We start from the raw sequence: 18965 nt of genomic DNA, 5'->3' as shown, positions 1-18965 counted from the left end.
AGATCAGATCTCCATGTTGAGCACAACCAGCTGTTGTCAGACTCCTTGTGCATACAAACCTCTCACTGGAATATTACAATTAATGGCAAAAGGATGTTTGGAAATGTAAACTGATATTTCCCACTTACACACTACAGCAAAACATAAAAAAAACTGGCTTAACCAATTTTTTGGGGTGAAAATACTTTTGCACAGTACTCTCTATCTTTATCGTATAACTAGAAACTAATGTTTGTTATTAAATTGTCATTGCTTTAGGTGTCAGAAAAGGTAATTTGAATGTAAAAATAGCAGGAAATTAGCACAAGGATGTATTGGTTTTCATTCATGTCAAATGATATATTGCTTTACTCTGACAAAGGTTTATTACAGCATGTTGAGAATCTTCTCAGTAGCGCAGAGAGGTGTGTGGGTGATGTGGCCATCCTCTTAACGCAGAGGCATCCATCACACAGGCATGATGTATAAATCCCATTTCTATTGATCTGGTCGAGAGAGAGGGAGAGGGAGAAAGGTGTGGAGAATGGAAAGCCTTTGCTGACTGAAAGCGGAGGAGAAGATCCAAACAGATGATGAGTCAACAACACAGAGAAGAGGGGACAGACAGTGACCCCACTGAGCAGCCATAAGCTGTTTGCACAGCAGTTTTAATTGCCTTTTCTCTTTTTAATTAAAGCTGCTCGGCAGAGAAAGTAGAGCTGGGAAAAGTGATTTATATTTCATTTGTGTCCAGCAGTTTTACATAATTGATTTGTTTATCCACAGCATTGTCTCTCGTTTGGTTTGGTTATTGTAGTTTGGTTTCTTCTTCTTTTTTTTTTTTCTTTTTTTTGGGGGGGGGGGGGGGGGGTTGTGAATTGTGGCCAGAGAAAAACAGCCCGTGTGTTTTGTATCTTTTGGCAGCACAATGCAGAGCCCAGCTTTGGCCGGCTACATGTTGGTATGGAAACAGTCCACAAAATACCTGCCGTCACCTGAGCTGGAATTCCAAGCATTCGGCAGTGCAGTCTGACCTCAGGGCAGTTTTTAAGCCCTTCAGATGAATGTCCTTTGCTCTTGTTTTTGTTGTAGGAGAAAGCGCTGCTTTGAGGCCTTTTTGCTTTTGACTGTTTTGAAAAATTAAATAAAAATGTATTCTGTAAGAATGCATTAAATTCATCAAAAGGGACAGTAAAGACATTTAATGTTACAACAGATTTCAGTTTGAAATAAAGTTCCTTCAAACTGTCTACTCAAAGAATCCTGAAAAACTCACAGTATCCCACTTTCTGTTTTTGATCAAACAAATGCAGCCTTGGTGAGCATAAGAGATTCTTTTCAAAAACATTCAAATAAATCTACCGACCCCACATTTTTGAACAGTAGTGTATATTTTTTATAACTTATATACACTCACCTAAAGGATTATTAGGAACACCATACTAATACTGTGTTTGACCCCCTTTCGCCTTCAGAACTGCCTTAATTCTACGTGGCATTGATTCAACAAGGTGCTGAAAGCATTCTTTAGAAATGTTGGCCCATATTGATAGGATAGCATCTTGCAGTTGATGGAGATTTGTGGGATGCACATCCTGGGCACGAAGCTCCCGTTCCACCACATCCCAAAGATGCTCTATTGGGTTGAGATCTGGTGACTGTGGGGGCCATTTTAGTACAGTGAACTCATTGTCATGTTCAAGAAACCAATTTGAAATGATTCGAGCTTTGTGACATGGTGCATTATCCTGCTGGAAGTAGCCATCAGAGGATGGGTACATGGTGGTCATAAAGGGATGGACATGGTCAGAAACAATGCTCAGGTAGGCCGTGGCATTTAAACGATGCCCAATTGGCACTAAGGGGCCTAAAGTGTGCCAAGAAAACATCCCCCACACCATTACACCACCACCACCAGCCTGCACAGTGGTAACAAGGCATGATGGATCCATGTTCTCATTCTGTTTACGCCAAATTCTGACTCTACCATCTGAATGTCTCAACAGAAATCGAGACTCATCAGACCAGGCAACATTTTTCCAGTCTTCAACTGTCCAATTTTGGTGAGCTCGTGCAAATTGTAGCCTCTTTTTCCTATTTGTAGTGGAGATGAATGGTACCCGGTGGGGTCTTCTGCTGTTGTAGCCCATCCGCCTCAAGGTTGTGCGTGTTGTGGCTTCACAAATGCTTTGCTGCATACCTCGGTTGTGACGAGTGGTTATTTCAGTCAAAGTTGCTCTTCTATCAGCTTGAATCAGTCGGCCCATTCTCCTCTGACCTCTAGCATCAACAAGGCATTTTCGCCCACAGGACTGCCGCATACTGGATGTTTTTCCCTTTTCACACCATTCTTTGTAAACCCTAGAAATGGTTGTGCGTGAAAATCCCAGTAACTGAGCAGATTGTGAAATACTCAGACCGGCCGTCTGGCACCAACAACCATGCCACGCTCAAAATTGCTTAAATCACCTTTCTTTCCCATTCTGACATTCAGTTTGGAGTTCAGGAGATTGTCTTGCCCAGGACCACACCCCTAAATGCATTGAAGCAACTGCCATGTGATTGGTTGATTTAGATAATTGCATTAATGAGAAATTGAACAGGTGTTCCTAATAATCCTTTAGGTGAGTGTATATATTTTTTTAATGATAAAATTAATGTTTTTATTTATAAATAGCTCCTGCTATTTATGTATTTACTATTTATTTAATAAGGTCACTCTGATTGTTGCCTATTAGCTTCATTCAGTTATGAACCTGTTTTTTTAATCTTTGCAAATATGTGAATTTGAATATGTGAATACACTACAACGTGTGTCCTCAGGAAGTGCAGTCCCTAACCTTAACCCTCAAAGATTTTGTGTGTCTGGCCTTTTGAATGACGTCAAATGCCATGACCGTTTCCTCCGTGCGATGTGATTGGCTGTTCCTGACTGACAGGCTGTTTGTCAGTGGCTTCCTGTAATGTGCAGTGTCACCAGGCGGATGCTCCTACTCTGCCGGCCTCACTGTAATTACTTTGCATGCTTGACTGACTCTCTCCATTAACGCCAGAACACTCTCAGCACCCACTGAATTATTCCATCGATCCTCTTTTTGTTTTTGACTTCTCTTTTTTTAATTTCCCTTCTGTTTCAAGCCGAACTGTCGGAATCGCAGCGGAATAAAGCCATTATTTTAAATGGGATTATTTGCAAACCCATTATTTACAGGGTGAGAGGGAATCATTTTCATGGTAACAGTGTTTACAGCTTTGTTTGACCTTCCTTTGAGACAAATAAGATTGTTATTTGTCAAAGATTTGTGCCTTTTGTTTTTTACTATGAAGTCAGTTCTGCATCGTCAACAGCCTCATGACTGCGGTACATGCATCACATTGTATAGTTCTATACACTGTGATGATCGTGATATCATAATTAGATCCAAATTAAACCACTCCAAACATGTGACCCTCAATGTGTCGTCTGGAGAGTTAATATGCGCTTCAATCTCTCTCGCCCAGTTAACTTTTTTCTTCTTACTGTTTTTTTCAGTGAATATATCGAAAGTCAATAAATGCATAAATATAGCAAAGTACATAAAGTAAACGAATTAATGATACAACAAACATGATATTGATGATACAATATCATGATCAAATATTTTTGCGATTTGTATTGATTGTGATTTGAATCAGTGCAGCCCTGTTTGTCAGTATGTCTCAGTATCGCATTGATTGCATCCCACCTAAATTCCTTGGTCTGAGACCCCATTATGACATCATCTGCCCATTGACCAGCTCTTAGACCGTAATAGCAGGGGTGAGGATGAAATAACCTACGCATCGTTTCATGACTCCTCCTGTGTCATCATCTCCACTCTCGCTCCCTGCATACTCAGTTGATTGCAGGATACTATGAAAAATACAAAAGTTCGGACGCAGCCACTGGCTCTAAACCATGTCATGTAATCCTGCATATTGTCCTGGCCAGTCCACGTCCCTGTGCTTCATCTGTCCATGTGCTGCGCTGATGTGGGCTGGCAGAACAGGGTCTAGCTGCATTGCTGTTTGCTGTACTGATTTGTGTTCGAGATGTGCAGAGACGGGCTGATTGTGACCTTGTAACACTGTCACTCCCTCACCGAGATGGTAGTGCGGCCTGCAGGCCAATCATTTCCATCTACCCTGCTGCTCTTTTCTCTGGCGTTTCTTTTCATTTCTCCGTCTCTCCCTCGATGTGGCTCTGCTTTTTGCACTCTCCTGGGAAACGAAGTAACCCATATTAGCAGCCAATAGTGTATTCACAGTATGCATTACCCACATTTCTGCTCCATGTAGGTCACCGGGGATGGATTTTGTGCTGGAATGAATCACACTGAGGAAACGTTTCCGAGCCTCTAAGTGTTGTGCATTATTAATTGTGAATTACCCCCACTCCGTTGTTCAGTGTGTTTGGGAATTCTGACTGTTTTGTTTTTCACTATATTGTCCTTGCACAATTTCTCTCTTGTCAGTGCTTGCCTGTTACAATATTCCCACAAGACATGAATTTAAGCTTTGAATGAATTTTCAAGGCTGCCTTTAAAATTTCAAAACCATTTTTCCATTTGGGAGTTGAAGGGGATTAATAAGCTGTCCAGTATGGCAAAACTTAGGATGCTCTTTGAAGAGAAAATTTGATTTGCTGTCCTCTCTTTGTCTTTCTCTTCTGAGGGCTTTAGATTGTTTGCAGCTCTGGAGTCAAACAGCGGTTGGAGCAACACAGAACTTAATTTGATAAAGCATACATTTTTTCTACTCGGAGTCGGATTTGAACACAGCAGCTCAAACACACTCCCTTCAGTTGCCCAGTAGAAATCTGGTACTGCAAGATGCTCCCTTCTCTAAGAGGAGATGTGCACTGCTGAGAAAACTTTATTTAATCTTGCATAGAACAAGCTTGTATAAGTAACCATTTGGCTGAATGATAAACAAAACATTATCAGTCTTTTCAGTTTCTTCCAGCACTGACTTGGATGACAATATTTAAACTAAACCATCGGTGAGTCTATCAAAGTGTCTGTAAACTGTCCGAACTTAATTTAGCTCAGAGCAAACTGTGCCAACTGGCCAGCAGGGCAGCGTTCCATGAGCTCTGTTTATCATCCTAGATGAGCGAAAGAGGAGCAATCAGCAGTTCTTATCCTCCGGTGGACTGCACTGCTTACTGTAATTGTTGCTAGGCTACTGTATGGGGAGCCGCTTGCATTTTAATGGTCCTCAATGGGCTTTGTAATTGAATTGCTATGCAGAAGAGAGACAGACCCACTGATTACAGGCTGATTGCATGCTGGGAGAAAAAAAACATTGTGTTCAATTATTCGCCACGGCTTTATTTCTTGGCACTCTTGGATGATGCTCGGATCCCAGGAGAGGCTGTTTGAGGGTGACGGAAAAGAGTGCTTGTATTCCCAGCGTTCATTAACTTGTCCAGTGAATGTCGATGGACTTTTCAGCTTGTTTAGCTTTATTGATTCTAGAGCAATACTTGGAGACTAGAGAAAAAAAAATTCTGCTCAAGTGTTTTTTATTTTTTGAATACTGATATATAGATTGTATTATGATGATCAGCAGCTGCTGCTGAAGTGTTTACTGCTTTTATGTTTATTGAATTGTTTATTGTTTTGCTTTTCTGTGTCATTCTAATCAGTGTTTTTGCCTCTGACTCCTAGAGACTTTTATATATAATATAATATAATATAATATAATATAATATAATATTTCATTTTAATATATATTTATATTATATATTATATTTGCAGTGAAATGGTATTATAAAAGTATTTCTTATTTGGTTTAACATTTAATAATGATAATAATAATAATAATGGTCACTTTAAATTAGGGTCTAATTCTCATTAACTAACTATTAACTGTGACTTTTGCCTTAATAAACTCCTAATTACTGCTTATTAATAGTTAGTAAGGTAGTTAAGTTTAGGAATTGGGTCATGCAGAATAAGGCATTAATATATGTTTTATAAGTACTAATAAACAGCCAATATCCTCGGAATATGCATGCTAATAAGCAACTAGCTAATAGTGGGAATTGGAGTATAATCTTCTTCTTTTTTTGGCCCAAATTGTGCAGTCCTTAATTTTTTATATATATATATATATATATATATATATATATATATATATATATATAAAGCAAAATCTTCAAATTGCAATCACAATTCTTATCAGAAAAATCAACAATTTGATTTGGGGGAGAAAAAAAAAATCATGCAGTCCTGTAAACATTGTCAGTTTATTACATTTTTGTTTACGCAGCCATGGTCTAGCCACATTCAAAGCGTCCAAACTGAATTTAAAATCTGAATTTAAATGTAGTAGTAGTAGTAGTATATGATAAAGTGCACTGAGAAACTGGCTTTTTTTTTTTTACTTCTCATTTGCATAACATTGACTTCTCAACTTCTCAACGCTTGCTCTACTCCGCCATCGATCCCACAAATCCCTTGCCGCTCAACTCCCATAGAGAAAGAATTAGAATATCCCACTCAGCTCTGCTCACTCCTCACAGTGTATGGTAAACCAAAAGTCTTTGGATGTGGTGTAACTTTCCTCTCATCTGTGTGTGGCTGAGAATGTTTTGGCTGGCTTTCCTCAGCCCTTATGTGGCCCTTTATACCTCGTGGAGTGTTTTGCTGATCAGCTGCTGTGAAATGACAGATTGGAGCGGGCTGGTGTGCACGCGTTTCCCCCGCTCAGCACTGCTGCAAACACTGAATAAGCTTGACACTGTTTAAATGCTCAATTTTAGCAAAATATAGCCATGCAGCTCTATTTTCCAATTGTAGATCTGTTCTTAGTATCTATAAAATGTATTTTTGTGAGCTCGCCTGAGAGGTCAAAAGTTTGCACTGGTGCGATTTGGCAGTGGCAACAATCCAAGGCCAGTCGAAAGAGCGCTCAAAGAGTCAATTTAGTGTTATCAGGATCGCTCACCTTGCACTGCGCCTCTGCAGCCATGCGGAGAAGCCACTAGCGAATTGGTTTCAGTGGGAATGGAGTGAGGAGAGACTCACGCTTCTCTCCTGCATCTCAAACAGTTCGGCTATCTCATTAAACCCAGTTGTTTCCCTGAAACCCCTTTGTCTGTAGTCCTCTCAGCTCAAACATGTAATGCTGCAGAATATGGCTGCGAGACGCTGTCGAACGGCAACATTCATCTGCAGGTGGCTTCGCTTGCGCTTTAGGCAAATTGCAATTTGCTGTCACTGAAACTGCAGAAACGAACTGGAAATCTGACATTAAGGCAGCCTCATGATGACACATTCAATATCTGGTCTCTGTTGCTAATTAGGCAATACTAGGAGATTGAATGTTCAATTAGTGCCTTTATTTGTATTATCTCATATGTGTATGTTTTGTTTCATCATTTTAGCCACAGTGCTTTAATTGTGCTTTTGCTATAATTATTTTTATTTCTTATTTTTAATGAATCATTTTAAGTGTAATAATTATCTTCATATACATTTATATATTTTTAATATAGATAATTTATATACATTTTTAATAATCCTAGTTTCAAGCATATTATTTCTACTTACCCTGCCAATGTTTTCACTGGCCCGGTGCTTTTGTTGTTGAATTGATTTAAATTTTTTATTGACATTTTACAATTTATTTTACCACTTAATATTATTGTATGTCTGTTAAATGTACTATTTATAATTGTATAGTTTATATATTTTTTTTATCTAAGTATTTATTTTATAATCTTAAAAATGTGTTAAATATTACTATAAATATTTTAAATACAATAATTTTTTTTCATCAAATGTTATCTTTTCAAGAATATTAGCAACAACAAAAAAGCCCATAATATTATTGTACAGGACAGTCATAAACTCAAACACTGTAATTGTAATTCAAAATAATTCAAAACATGACATTTGTAAAAAAAAAAAAAAATATATATATATATATATATATATATATATATATATATATATATATATATATTTGAAAATTAATTTTCACCTCATGTTTACCGAAACTATCACAATCATTCTTGCAATTTCTACACCACCTCATTTATGCAGATCATTTTACCTAGCTGACGAGGAGAATTCAAACCAAGTAGGACAAAGAAGAATGTTATTTCCTTTGACTTTTGAAGTTTGGGGCCTTTAATTTCATGAGTAGGATCGGAGGAAGCAGACCCATGTGTTACGGAGCGTCACGGAACGAGTGCTATTCATCTTCATCCTCCCTCTTTCATTCCTGCTCTGTTTACTCTGGCAGAGAGCGAGCTATTCTATTACGATTCCTGTTTGTAACCTAGCGTTGTTGAGCGATGTCATTAGGAGTCAGAGCGCTAGAAATATACTCAAGTATACAGCGTTTATAAGATACGTTTTTAAATCCAATAATCCTCATTCATGAGGGCTGTTACTGCAGATCTAGGTCACAAAGACCAATGGCTGAATGGAATTGCGATTATGAAAGCACTCACTTCATGAAGCTCACATGTAATGCAATGCAGTGCAATACAGTGTCTATTCTATGAGGTGAGAATATTATGTATATTAATGAATATTATGTAGATCTACTATTAGAAACCAGTTCTGTCAAGGTCAAGAGTATGTAGTATCTTTGTTTAGTTGTAGACGGTGTCTTCTTGAGGTTCTGGATTGAAATCAATGGCTGAACAACTGCTGATGGTAAAATAACTCTCCATGTTCAATTTGGAAGAAAAGAGGATTGGATTTTTCTTTTGAATGACAGCTGAATCTATTCACTGAGGCCTTGAAAAGCAGCACTGTCTGGCCCATCTGCTCTCTGTGTGTGTATGTGAAGCTACAGTTATTGTGCTGTGGTAAGGGACTGTGCATGAGTTGAATTTCTGGCCATTATTGGCGCCTCTAAGGTGGTCTTGTCATTTGCCTGACAATCTCTCTTTTGGACTTACAACAAATAGTCAATGACATTTATCTTGTTACGGTGCATCTCAGGCTAAGCATTTCTACAGAAGCTATTCTGATTTCCTTTCCTTCTGACATTTAACTGTCAATATATCTTCATCTTTGGTCTGTTTACTTCCCCTAGTGCTTTGCTGTCTCCATCCCTCTATCTGTTTATCTGGTGTCTGAAAGGTGGGATTGGGGAAGGGTGTTGCTAAGTGTCGAGGACGATGAGGCAGATAGTTGAGGCGACATGAGTCACGGCACTTTGTTAAAAGCAGGACCATAACTAGCATAGACATTCAGGTGGACATTGTGCAGCTAAACATTGTTTGACAACAGCAATGTCCAGTGGTGCAAACTGCTCAGCTTTTGTTTGTTTTACATTTTTGCTATTTAGGAATGAAAATGTAGGCTGTCATTTATATGATACATTTTAGTTTGTACCTAAAATCAATTCTACTTCAATCTTCCTGTGATGTGATGTTAGTTGTGAATGCTGACTTGAAAGAGGGACTAATGTGTTAATAAGCAAAGGGGGGATAGGAACATGAGGATGAAGACATACCACATGCTTGCTTTTTTCTCTCTGTAAAAAAAAAAAACTGGTTACTCTGTATTTTAAGGTGTCATTGTTACAGCGTAATTATGTATTTAAGTACCGAGTAATGTTAAGCAACTACATGTACTTACTATAGGGTTTGGGTAGGATTAGGATTTGGTTGAGGGTTAGTTGCATGTAAATATGCATAATTTACTGTTATTATTATGGTCAGTACATGTAACATATGTAACAAGGACACTGTAAAATAAAGTGTTACCAAAATACTTTGTGCATAGTGAAATCTGGGTTTAACTGTTCTTGTCACAACTTCCGACTCCAATGATTTATGAACAAAACCTCCTTGTGACTCCGGAATGGGGACAGACCACCTCGACTGTAAACCTCCATGTGATTGTGATTTTGGAGTTTTTGCATATTTCACCGTTGACCTGTGCTTAAACTAATACGCTTCTGTGGGTGGTTTAATGATACTGAGCCCATGAGTTGCTTTGGTAGTTGACTGTAGTGCCTTTCTTTACACAGTGTTCTCTTTATTATGGTCATATTGCTCACTTTAATAGCTATAGTTGTCTCATAAGTGTAGAACAGTTACTTGAGGGAATCTTATACTGTTTTAGGTACACTTAATAAGGTACACTCAAATAAAAACAAAACTTTCATCTTTTTAAGGTTTACATTTCAACAATAAATGTGAAATATTTAACTGGTTAATTTAAAATGAGTTTATAAAATAAATGATTCATTTTAAATAAGAAATGTACTTGAGCAGCAAATCATCATGTTAGAATGATTTCTGAAGGATCATGTGACACTGAAGACTGGAGTAATGAGGCTGAAAATTCAGATTTGCCATCACAGGAATACATTTCTTACTTTAAAAAGAATTAATTTAGAAAACAGTTCTTCTAAATGGTAAGAATATTTCATAGTACTTATTGTACAGTTTTTTTTTATCAAATAAATGCAGCCTTTGTGAGCCTAATTTAAAAAATATGCAAAAATTACCAACTCAACTTTTGAACTGTATTGTACTTAGTGCTAATGTTTATAGTTAAGGTGAAAAACAGCATGGAAATCAAGTCAGTGCTTAACATGCCTTAAAGTCCTTACGTTTAAAATGGAAGTACTGTATTTATCAGTGGCTTTAAATAGACAGAAATCACATAATGATGGTATGAGGTGTGCATGACAGTCCAGCTAATTAAAAAAATTCTTAACAAAACAAACATGCTCATTGAGTTTCATTGTTTTGACCGGAGTAATCAAGGTTTAGGTGTAACCAGAGCCGCCTTAACCTAATGTTAAGCCCCGGGGCTGAGAGGTTTTGTAGGCCCCCCATCACCTCGATAGTCTCATTTAAAAAAAGTGTAATATCTAGGTAATCTTCATCACAAAATGCATTAGTTTCTTTTGAGACCTACAACAGTGAGTTTTTTAATATTGTTTTTAATTTTAATATTGTTATTAACATATCACTGAGCCCACTTGAGCATAAACACAAGACACTTTATTTAACAACCGCACACAGCAACTAAATGTCAACTTTATGCAAATGAGAAGTGATTTTCACGAGCGACAACCAATAGGAAAGAAGCCTTTCAGTGGAGCTCAGCTCCCGTCACCGTCTCGAGTGCAGTGCAGGCAAGACAGAAGAGCTGAGGGCGATTTCACTGTTTTATATGATTTGACTGTAACGAACCACAAACATGGATATAATAAAATGATGCATGGAAAAGAAACTGTCGACAGTCTCTGAGTTTAATTCATACATTTATTGTTCGAGTGTTGTAGTTTTATGATGCAAGTTTAGCACTGCTGCAGTTCATTTTACAGTTTCCCCTGCATTATGTTGACTGTTATTAGGAACAAGAAAATGTATTATTTGTCAAATTCGGATGACGTTTTAGTAATTTATGACAGTATGAGTGAGTTTAATCGATCGTTAATCTAGTAAATTATTTAATCCCTGAACACTGCTGTGTGATAATATAAAAACACTCTCCCAACAGCATACGGTTTCTTTTGAGCCTAATTCCTAGTCAAATTAAAATAATATAGTTGTATCACTTGATGGCGTTTTGTATAGATGTGGCCAGACGAGCAGTCTACCAATAACATTAGAGCGACAGCACTACCAATGCCCACAAGCGACTTCACAGTATAGAGATTAGCGACATACGGCGACAAAATCTGACAAGTTACAAAACAATATGACATTTTCAGCTCATCATGGACCTGAACATGGGAGGCCCCTGAACCTGGGAGGCCCCTGGGCTTCAGCCCAGGTAAGCCCGTGCATTAATGCGGCCTTGGGTGTAACTACACTAATGTCAAAAAAGCCTCTCCTTTGCACTAATTCACAGCCAATGAAAGAACAATCGTTTTTTTGTGAAGCATTTTTTCTGAGTGTATTTGTTTGGATAAACACAAAATGCTGGAATTGTGGTCAGCTTTTGTTAGAAATATCTTACATGATCGTTAAAGATGATGTTCATGGAAACAACAACCTTATTTTAGTATTTCATGACTTTTTGCCTGTATTGCAGCATACCACTCTTCTCTAAGGACATAATTTGTGTTCTTGGGTTGAAATTATTGCTTGTTTCTTATGTCCAGTGTTGGAATATTTGATGCTATAGCCTAAATATATTAATTGAATATTTAGGTGTTTTTTTTTTTTTTTTTTTTTTCACAGGCATAATGAAGTCAATATTCCAAGTTTTGAACCTTTTCCCCCAAATGTCTTGAACCTAAGCACAACCTATGTTTGTTTCTCTTCAGGGCCGACATGTCAAAACAGGTCAACTGGCTGCTATCAAGTGCATGGATGTCACAGGGGTGAGTTTATTTTCATTGTTCTTTCCATCTTGACCCCTTATTATACTCTGAAGCTGTTGAGGTCTCGTCTTTGACACCGACAAGATGTCAAAACCTCTTGAGTGAGTCCTCGGCTCAGATCCGCAGGTTTATTTTAGGCTTAGTTGGTCTAATTTTTGACGTTTTATTAAATCCATATATCCTCTAGGCTTGGTTTTCCCCTCATTAGTTCTCTGAATGCTAAGGTAGACGTCGTCTTAATTACCTTTGAGCATCCCTCTTTATAATAAGGCATCTTTACACAGCCGAATTAAGGCTGCTCTAAAGCGGCTCTGTGTCTGCTCAGAATTCTGTGTAAAGACGCAATGCCGCACAAAAGCAGACTTAAAATATGACGGGTCTGACCCACCTCAGCCCCTAATATCAAAGGCGACTCTGATACTGTTTGGGTTCAGTGTGAATGAACGCGAACTTGTGCCGCTCTAAACTACGTCATTGTCATGACAACCAAAAGCACACCTGTCAGCTCAAGCGGTGTGAGAATCAAGAGGCGGGAGTCAAACGTATAGGTCTAGTCCCTTGTTGTTTTAGCCAAATAAAAAAAAATGTCTACCAGCAAAGCAGTGAAGTAAAAGAGTCCTGTACTCACATCGTGAAGCAAACCATAAAATAATCTTCCTTTTGAAGAGACAGATCAACGCGCTGCTATTTCTCTCAGATACGGTAAATGCTTAACCCAATCGGTAAATGCTTAACCCAATCAGAATTTCTTTGTAGCATTTGTCCCAGCTGGACCAATTTTATTAAGAAATAGAAAACAACTATTTATTAACTAAATTCATTTAAAATTGCGTATTTTTATTTCGAGTTTTATTTAATTGTTTATTATTTCATTATTTTTTAAAGGTGCATTAAGCAACTTTTCATGTTAAAAATACCCGTTTTTCTAACCCATACATGCTTAAACAATTGCCTGATGGGCTGAATGAGCCCTTCTATGATCACTGCGATTGCCTCTATAATCCTGTACAGTAAAATAAATAAGAGGGATTCGGGACAGAATCGACTGGGCGTGACGTCATGCGCGTTCACGCTCACCTGGCTATGTCTGGCAGGTTTGTGTATTCGCCGCCATTATCCGCATCAGCGAAGACAACTCAAGCGACTTTTGCAAAAGTAGAAGATGGATTCAAAGAGACCGGCTTCTAGTTCATCCCAAACCCCAACGCAAACTCCACGTAACCGCGTGCACAACTCTGGTTGCAGTTTCGTGTGTCGCCAGAAGGGGGCATAGTTCTGCAAAAACTCAGAGACTTGCGCAATGCACCTTTAAATTCATTTTATAACACGTTGTTAAAACGGTAGTCATGTTCCAAAGCATTGTTTCCCACTGTGTAAATGCATTGATGCCGCTTCAGAGAAGCAATAAACAACATGCTGTGTAAATGCACATTTTAGTGATTTTTTTTATTTTTTTTATTTATGCCGCTTCAGATTTGGTTTCTCTGCAGCTTTTTCTGTTTAAAGATGGCTAGAGCAGAAAAGATCAGGCTATGATGCCTCATATGTTTTTAAAGTAGAGTTTCTTGAAATGACAGTTATTTTGCTGCATTGCTAGCATATGATTTGGGAATCATTTTTTTAATCAGCCGCAATATTTCAGTCATGTCTGCTCTTTTCAACAGCAGATTTTTCCAATCTCCCTCTTTATTTTTAATCTAAAGTCAATTTAGCATTTAATAAGCTGTTGTAGAATTTGAAATAGCGTAGCAAATACAATTGACAAGCTGTTATGATTTCTCTGGCCACCGTTGGTTGTATATTTAATGGCCTGTGACTGCCCCGTTATTTCAGGATGAATAACACTTGATTAGCAGGTTACATATCTTCCCTTTACTATGTACAATGTACTGTGGTTGTTACAAAACCTATTCAGCCGCCTTCATAGACTCCGTATAGGCAAGTATCCTTGTGTAACATGGTCAGTTATGTCTTAAGTGAAATGAACGTTAACCGTTGAAAAGAAAACGCGTGTGTAACGGTATGTTGTATACGTGCAGCTCTTAAAGTGACAGCAGCCTAATAAACCTACTGCTGTCTTTGTCCTTAATGTTAATCAAAAAAACTAAATTACTCACTGCTCTTGACTGGTTGAGCCCTGATGGAGCAGCTCTAAATATTCACTGTGCTATTACAGGGTTTCTGCGGGGCATTAAAAAGCATTTAATTTGAATCCTACAGGCATCATAATTAATCATTTTTATTTGCTGTCGCAAAAATGTGTATGTGTGGCGAGCAGGATGAGGCCGAGGTCCGTGGGAGAACGGCGTGAGGCCGATGGCGTGATTGAGCGACACTTGCGCGATGCACCGGTCTCTATCTCCACTGTCGTCGCTCCTCCTTTATGCTTGCGCTCCTCCGTGAGAGATACAAGACCGGTGCGTTGCGCAGGTGTCACTCATTATCAATCACGCCACCGGCCTCGCGCCGTTCTCCCACGGCCCTCTGCCTCGTCCTGCTCGCCACAGTATGTTAGTGTGATAAACGCGGAACTGGTATTACAATATATTCGGTTCCTGAAATATTTGGTTCCAGTGGGTGGAGCTACCATGGATATTCACGAGACCATATCGTGGGCGGGGCGACCAATACTACAAGCGACTGGAACAGAAATTATTAGCGTGATCGCTTCAGATCGCATTTTGTCCTAAACCATTCCTAAATAAATAATAAATAACTTTTCGCTTTTATAGCAGGTGTTTTTCAGTACTCTGTGTTTACCTGAACTATTACCGACCTGATCTTGTAGGAAGCGTTGGAAGACGACACACCTACAATAAAGGCATATTTACGGGGAGGGGAGATACTGACCCTCATTCATAAAAAGATGCCATTTAAACAAGTATTTGAAATATACTGTCTTTATGTTGTTTCTACATTAATTTGGAGATTAACTGTGAAATGAATACATTATAAAATATATGAAGAGTTCAGATGCAAAAGCCATCTGAAATTTTCTTCTAGTCTAGAATAGTCATTTTTATCATGCTCGTATATTTAAGTTCAATAATTTCACTTAAATGGCAATGCAAATTACCTATTAATTGTCATTTAAGTGAAATTACTTAACTTAAATATACAAGCTTTATAAAAATGATCATTCTAGAAGAAAATTTCAGATGGCACTTAGAGGCTATATATATATCTCTGAAGATACCTGCAGAAACCCTATATTAAATTAAAGATAAAATATGATAGAGCAATAATATGAACAGTGAAAGGAACAGTAGCTCCTACAATACATTTTAACAGGCATAATTAGGCATGAAAATAACTTAAGGAAATATCTATTTTCTAAGCCAAATAATGTGATTCATATTCTTTTGGTCTCTCTACCCAATATTTTTTTTAAATGCTTTGAAAATACAGGTATCGGCAAGTACTAAAAATATCGGTGCATTCCTAGCTTTAAATGATACAATGATTTTAGGCATCACAACATGCACTGTGTAAGAAATGCATATTAATTATTATTCAGTATATTCATATTTTGCTAAAGATTACATTTAACAGTTAAGTTTAAATTCATGTCTTGACTTAACTTAAGAGTGCATTACGTGATGGTAAAGGTAAATTTAAAACAGGAAATAAACTTGAACAATTAAATATCTAACATCTAACATCTACAATAACAATAAATTAAATCTCCAATGTCAGGCAATAAATATGGTACAGATACAGTATCATGCATCTATAATAATTAATTGGTTTGAAATAGTTTTTTTCTTGTGCAATCTCCTATAAAATAATTCTTAAAATCCTAGAAGACTCATGGAAATTCATTAGTCGAGTGGGAACCCTGTCATCATTAGGATGGGTTGTTCCTGGAAATTACAGTTTGACCTATAGTGAATGAGAGAGCAGATGAAGATGTCATTAGCTCAAATCAGCAGCATCCAGCATGTTCTTGAGAATAGATCATTGAGTTGGGGGTCCTGAGGGGCTCCTAGAGGGACACTCCAGTCAAGATGTAATTCTTTGGGTCAAGAGCTAATCCTGTGCTCTCTCCTCTCCTTCCCCCCTCTACTTCATGTAAAAGCACCTGCATCTGTAAGTGGGCCATCAGACCTTATTATAGGTCACTAGAGTGATCCCACAGGCCTCAAGCTTTACTTTAGAGAGTGTGGAATGTGAGCTATCCCATGATCCCCTGCTGCATGTGTCTTGACAGGAGGAAGAGGAGGAGATCAAAGCTGAGATCAACATGCTGAAGAAATACTCTCATCACAGGAACATCGCCACCTACTATGGTGCCTTCATTAAAAAGAACCCTCCCGGTGTGGACGACCAGCTGTGGGTGAGTACCGTGCCCCGCTGTGCCAGTGGAAATGGAGAGTGTGTGTCCATCTGTGCTTCACACACACTGCCCTGTGTATATGTGGACTTTTTGGGGCCCATGGGGAAGTGTATGATAAATGGACCTTGAATGAACATTGATGAACAGGAATCAAAGCACCGTTGTCTCGCCTACAGACTTGTTGTCATGGAGAGTTAATGGTGCTCTGTGCTGGGAAAAGTTAAGGACTTTGTAAAGGCTGTAAAAGCTTTTTATTATATGTATTTCAATAACAGAATGTCTCTCTACATTTTTATGTACTATTCACAGTGTTTCATCACAGTTATATGTTGAACCCATTTCTATTTAGTTTTAATTAAATCATTTATGCATACATATGTTATTTATTAAAATAATTTAACTTGCATTTTTACCCCCCCCCCCCAACAACATTTAATGAAAGTTTTTAAAACTTCTGAAATCATAAAATGTATTAATTAATTATTTAAATAGACTTTAACACCAGTTTGTGTTAATGAGAATCTTAGTCATAATTAGCCTATTAGCCTATAGCCCAATTTTTCAAATATTGTTTTCCATGGAAATGGGTCAGGAATCACTGCTATAAATAATTCAATTAAATGTTGCCAATGAGACAAAAAAAAGAAAAAAGAAACACTTATTTTACGATATATATTCACTCGATTCATCCAGATGTATCTCAGTAGTAAGGTCAGAGAGGCTGTTCTCTGTGTCTGCTGTCTAGACTCATTCTTTCATTCTATCTCCCACTCTACTTTACTTCTCCTGTCCATATTTTCCTCTCCTACCAACTTTTTTTCCCTCTCCGACCACTTCCCTTCTCTTCCTCAGCTGAAAGACAGGACAGGTCTGATTGTGGCAGGGTAATTTGTGTTGTTTATCAGCGGCTGCAGGGACACACAGGGGCACGCAGATGGAACTCTCCACCAATAAAGATAGACATCGCAGGAAATGAAGAGCATTTGTGACGCATCCCAGCGTCGAGTGGCAGCTCTTGAATGGGCAGACCTTTCAGATGAAGGCTGACATTCCCACTGCTGTAAGACTCGAGGGCCACAAGCCCCTTCAATATTCCCTTTGACCTGCCAATCAAAATCAGAAAGACAGAGAGATTTGAAAGAAGCTCTTGGCATAACCAAGTGACTGAAACCAACATTCAACTTTGGTCCTGCTCGTCAGGTAGTTGGCATGCATGTTTCGAAGGGAGTCCATTCACTCTGGCAATCTGAGCTTCAGCGCTGCTCTTGCATAAATACTTTCTATTTTACGATTGCTCGCACCGACTTGGTGCAGTTAGTGCTGTGAACTCTGAATTAAGCTTGATGCCTATAAATTACTCCTTCAGTTTTGTCCAAGTGCACAAAGATTAGTTTGCAGCACATTGCACATTCTATTCAGACTGATGAAGAGGACATAGAGGCAATGAAAGCATGCCCTTTTGAAAAAGACCAGCTTTCTTACACTAGCATGTATCTACACATCACATTGCTCTAGGTGGATTTATTTTCTAATTATTGCTAGTTGTTAGCGCTACAGTTCAAAAAGCAAGGTTGAATAAAAATTCTTGTTGGTTAACGTAGATGTGAGGGTGACCATTTTATGGTGTGACAAAATGAAGGCGTATCTCATGAGTATTAATTAGGTTATGTACAAATGCTTTTTATTATCTCTTGATTACTTCTAACTAATAATTTCCTGATACTTTTTCTACATCTGGTCCAAGGATTTTGTAGTTTTGTAGTACTTTTTATTGTAATAAATCAGAATCGCAGCTGATCATCAGTGGGCTGATTTTCACTGCTGCTTCCTACTCAAAAAAAAAAAATATATATATATATTATATATGAATGTTTTTTCTTTTATTATAAAAACATTTAATATTATAATTTATTTATTTAACTTAAATAAAAAAATTGTAACACACAATAATGTGTATATAATTTAATATTTAGTATATTTATAGAAATCATTTAATTCATTTTTGAACAATTTTCATTTCTGTTCATATCTATATGCACATGCTATGTTGGTTAAGGTAGTTGAGAACATCAGCATCAAACACTGTGCATGCTGGTGATCTGCAGTGCTCATCTTTTCAAAGGAATTAAACAAGATAATTAAGTTTTTATAGTATGGAGATCCATGTCGCTGTGAAAATGCCTACACAAGTCTGAAAATGAGTCTGTGTCTTAAAATAGAGAAGCACCGTCACCCAAAACACGGCCTCATCAGCAGTGCTTAATGATCTCATTCTTCCTCATTTATGGCATTCCAGACAGAAAAACAGCAAGTT

General features: G+C 37.9%; 1 protein-coding gene across 1 annotated transcript in view; it reads left to right on the top strand.

Moving 5' to 3' along the window:
* The window catches only part of tnika (TRAF2 and NCK interacting kinase a), an 85732-nt gene that overhangs the window by 27027 nt on the left and 39740 nt on the right, over nt 1-18965 (top strand). The window contains 2 exon segments of the mRNA XM_084412158.1: nt 12259-12315; nt 16526-16651. Of these exon segments, the coding sequence (XP_084268284.1) occupies nt 12259-12315; nt 16526-16651 (183 nt within the window).

The sequence above is a fragment of the Rutilus rutilus genome (assembly GCF_951802725.1).
Source record: "Rutilus rutilus genome assembly, chromosome: 6".
Classification (NCBI taxonomy): domain Eukaryota; kingdom Metazoa; phylum Chordata; class Actinopteri; order Cypriniformes; family Leuciscidae; genus Rutilus; species Rutilus rutilus.
This window is presented reverse-complemented; position numbering and strand designations above follow the sequence as displayed.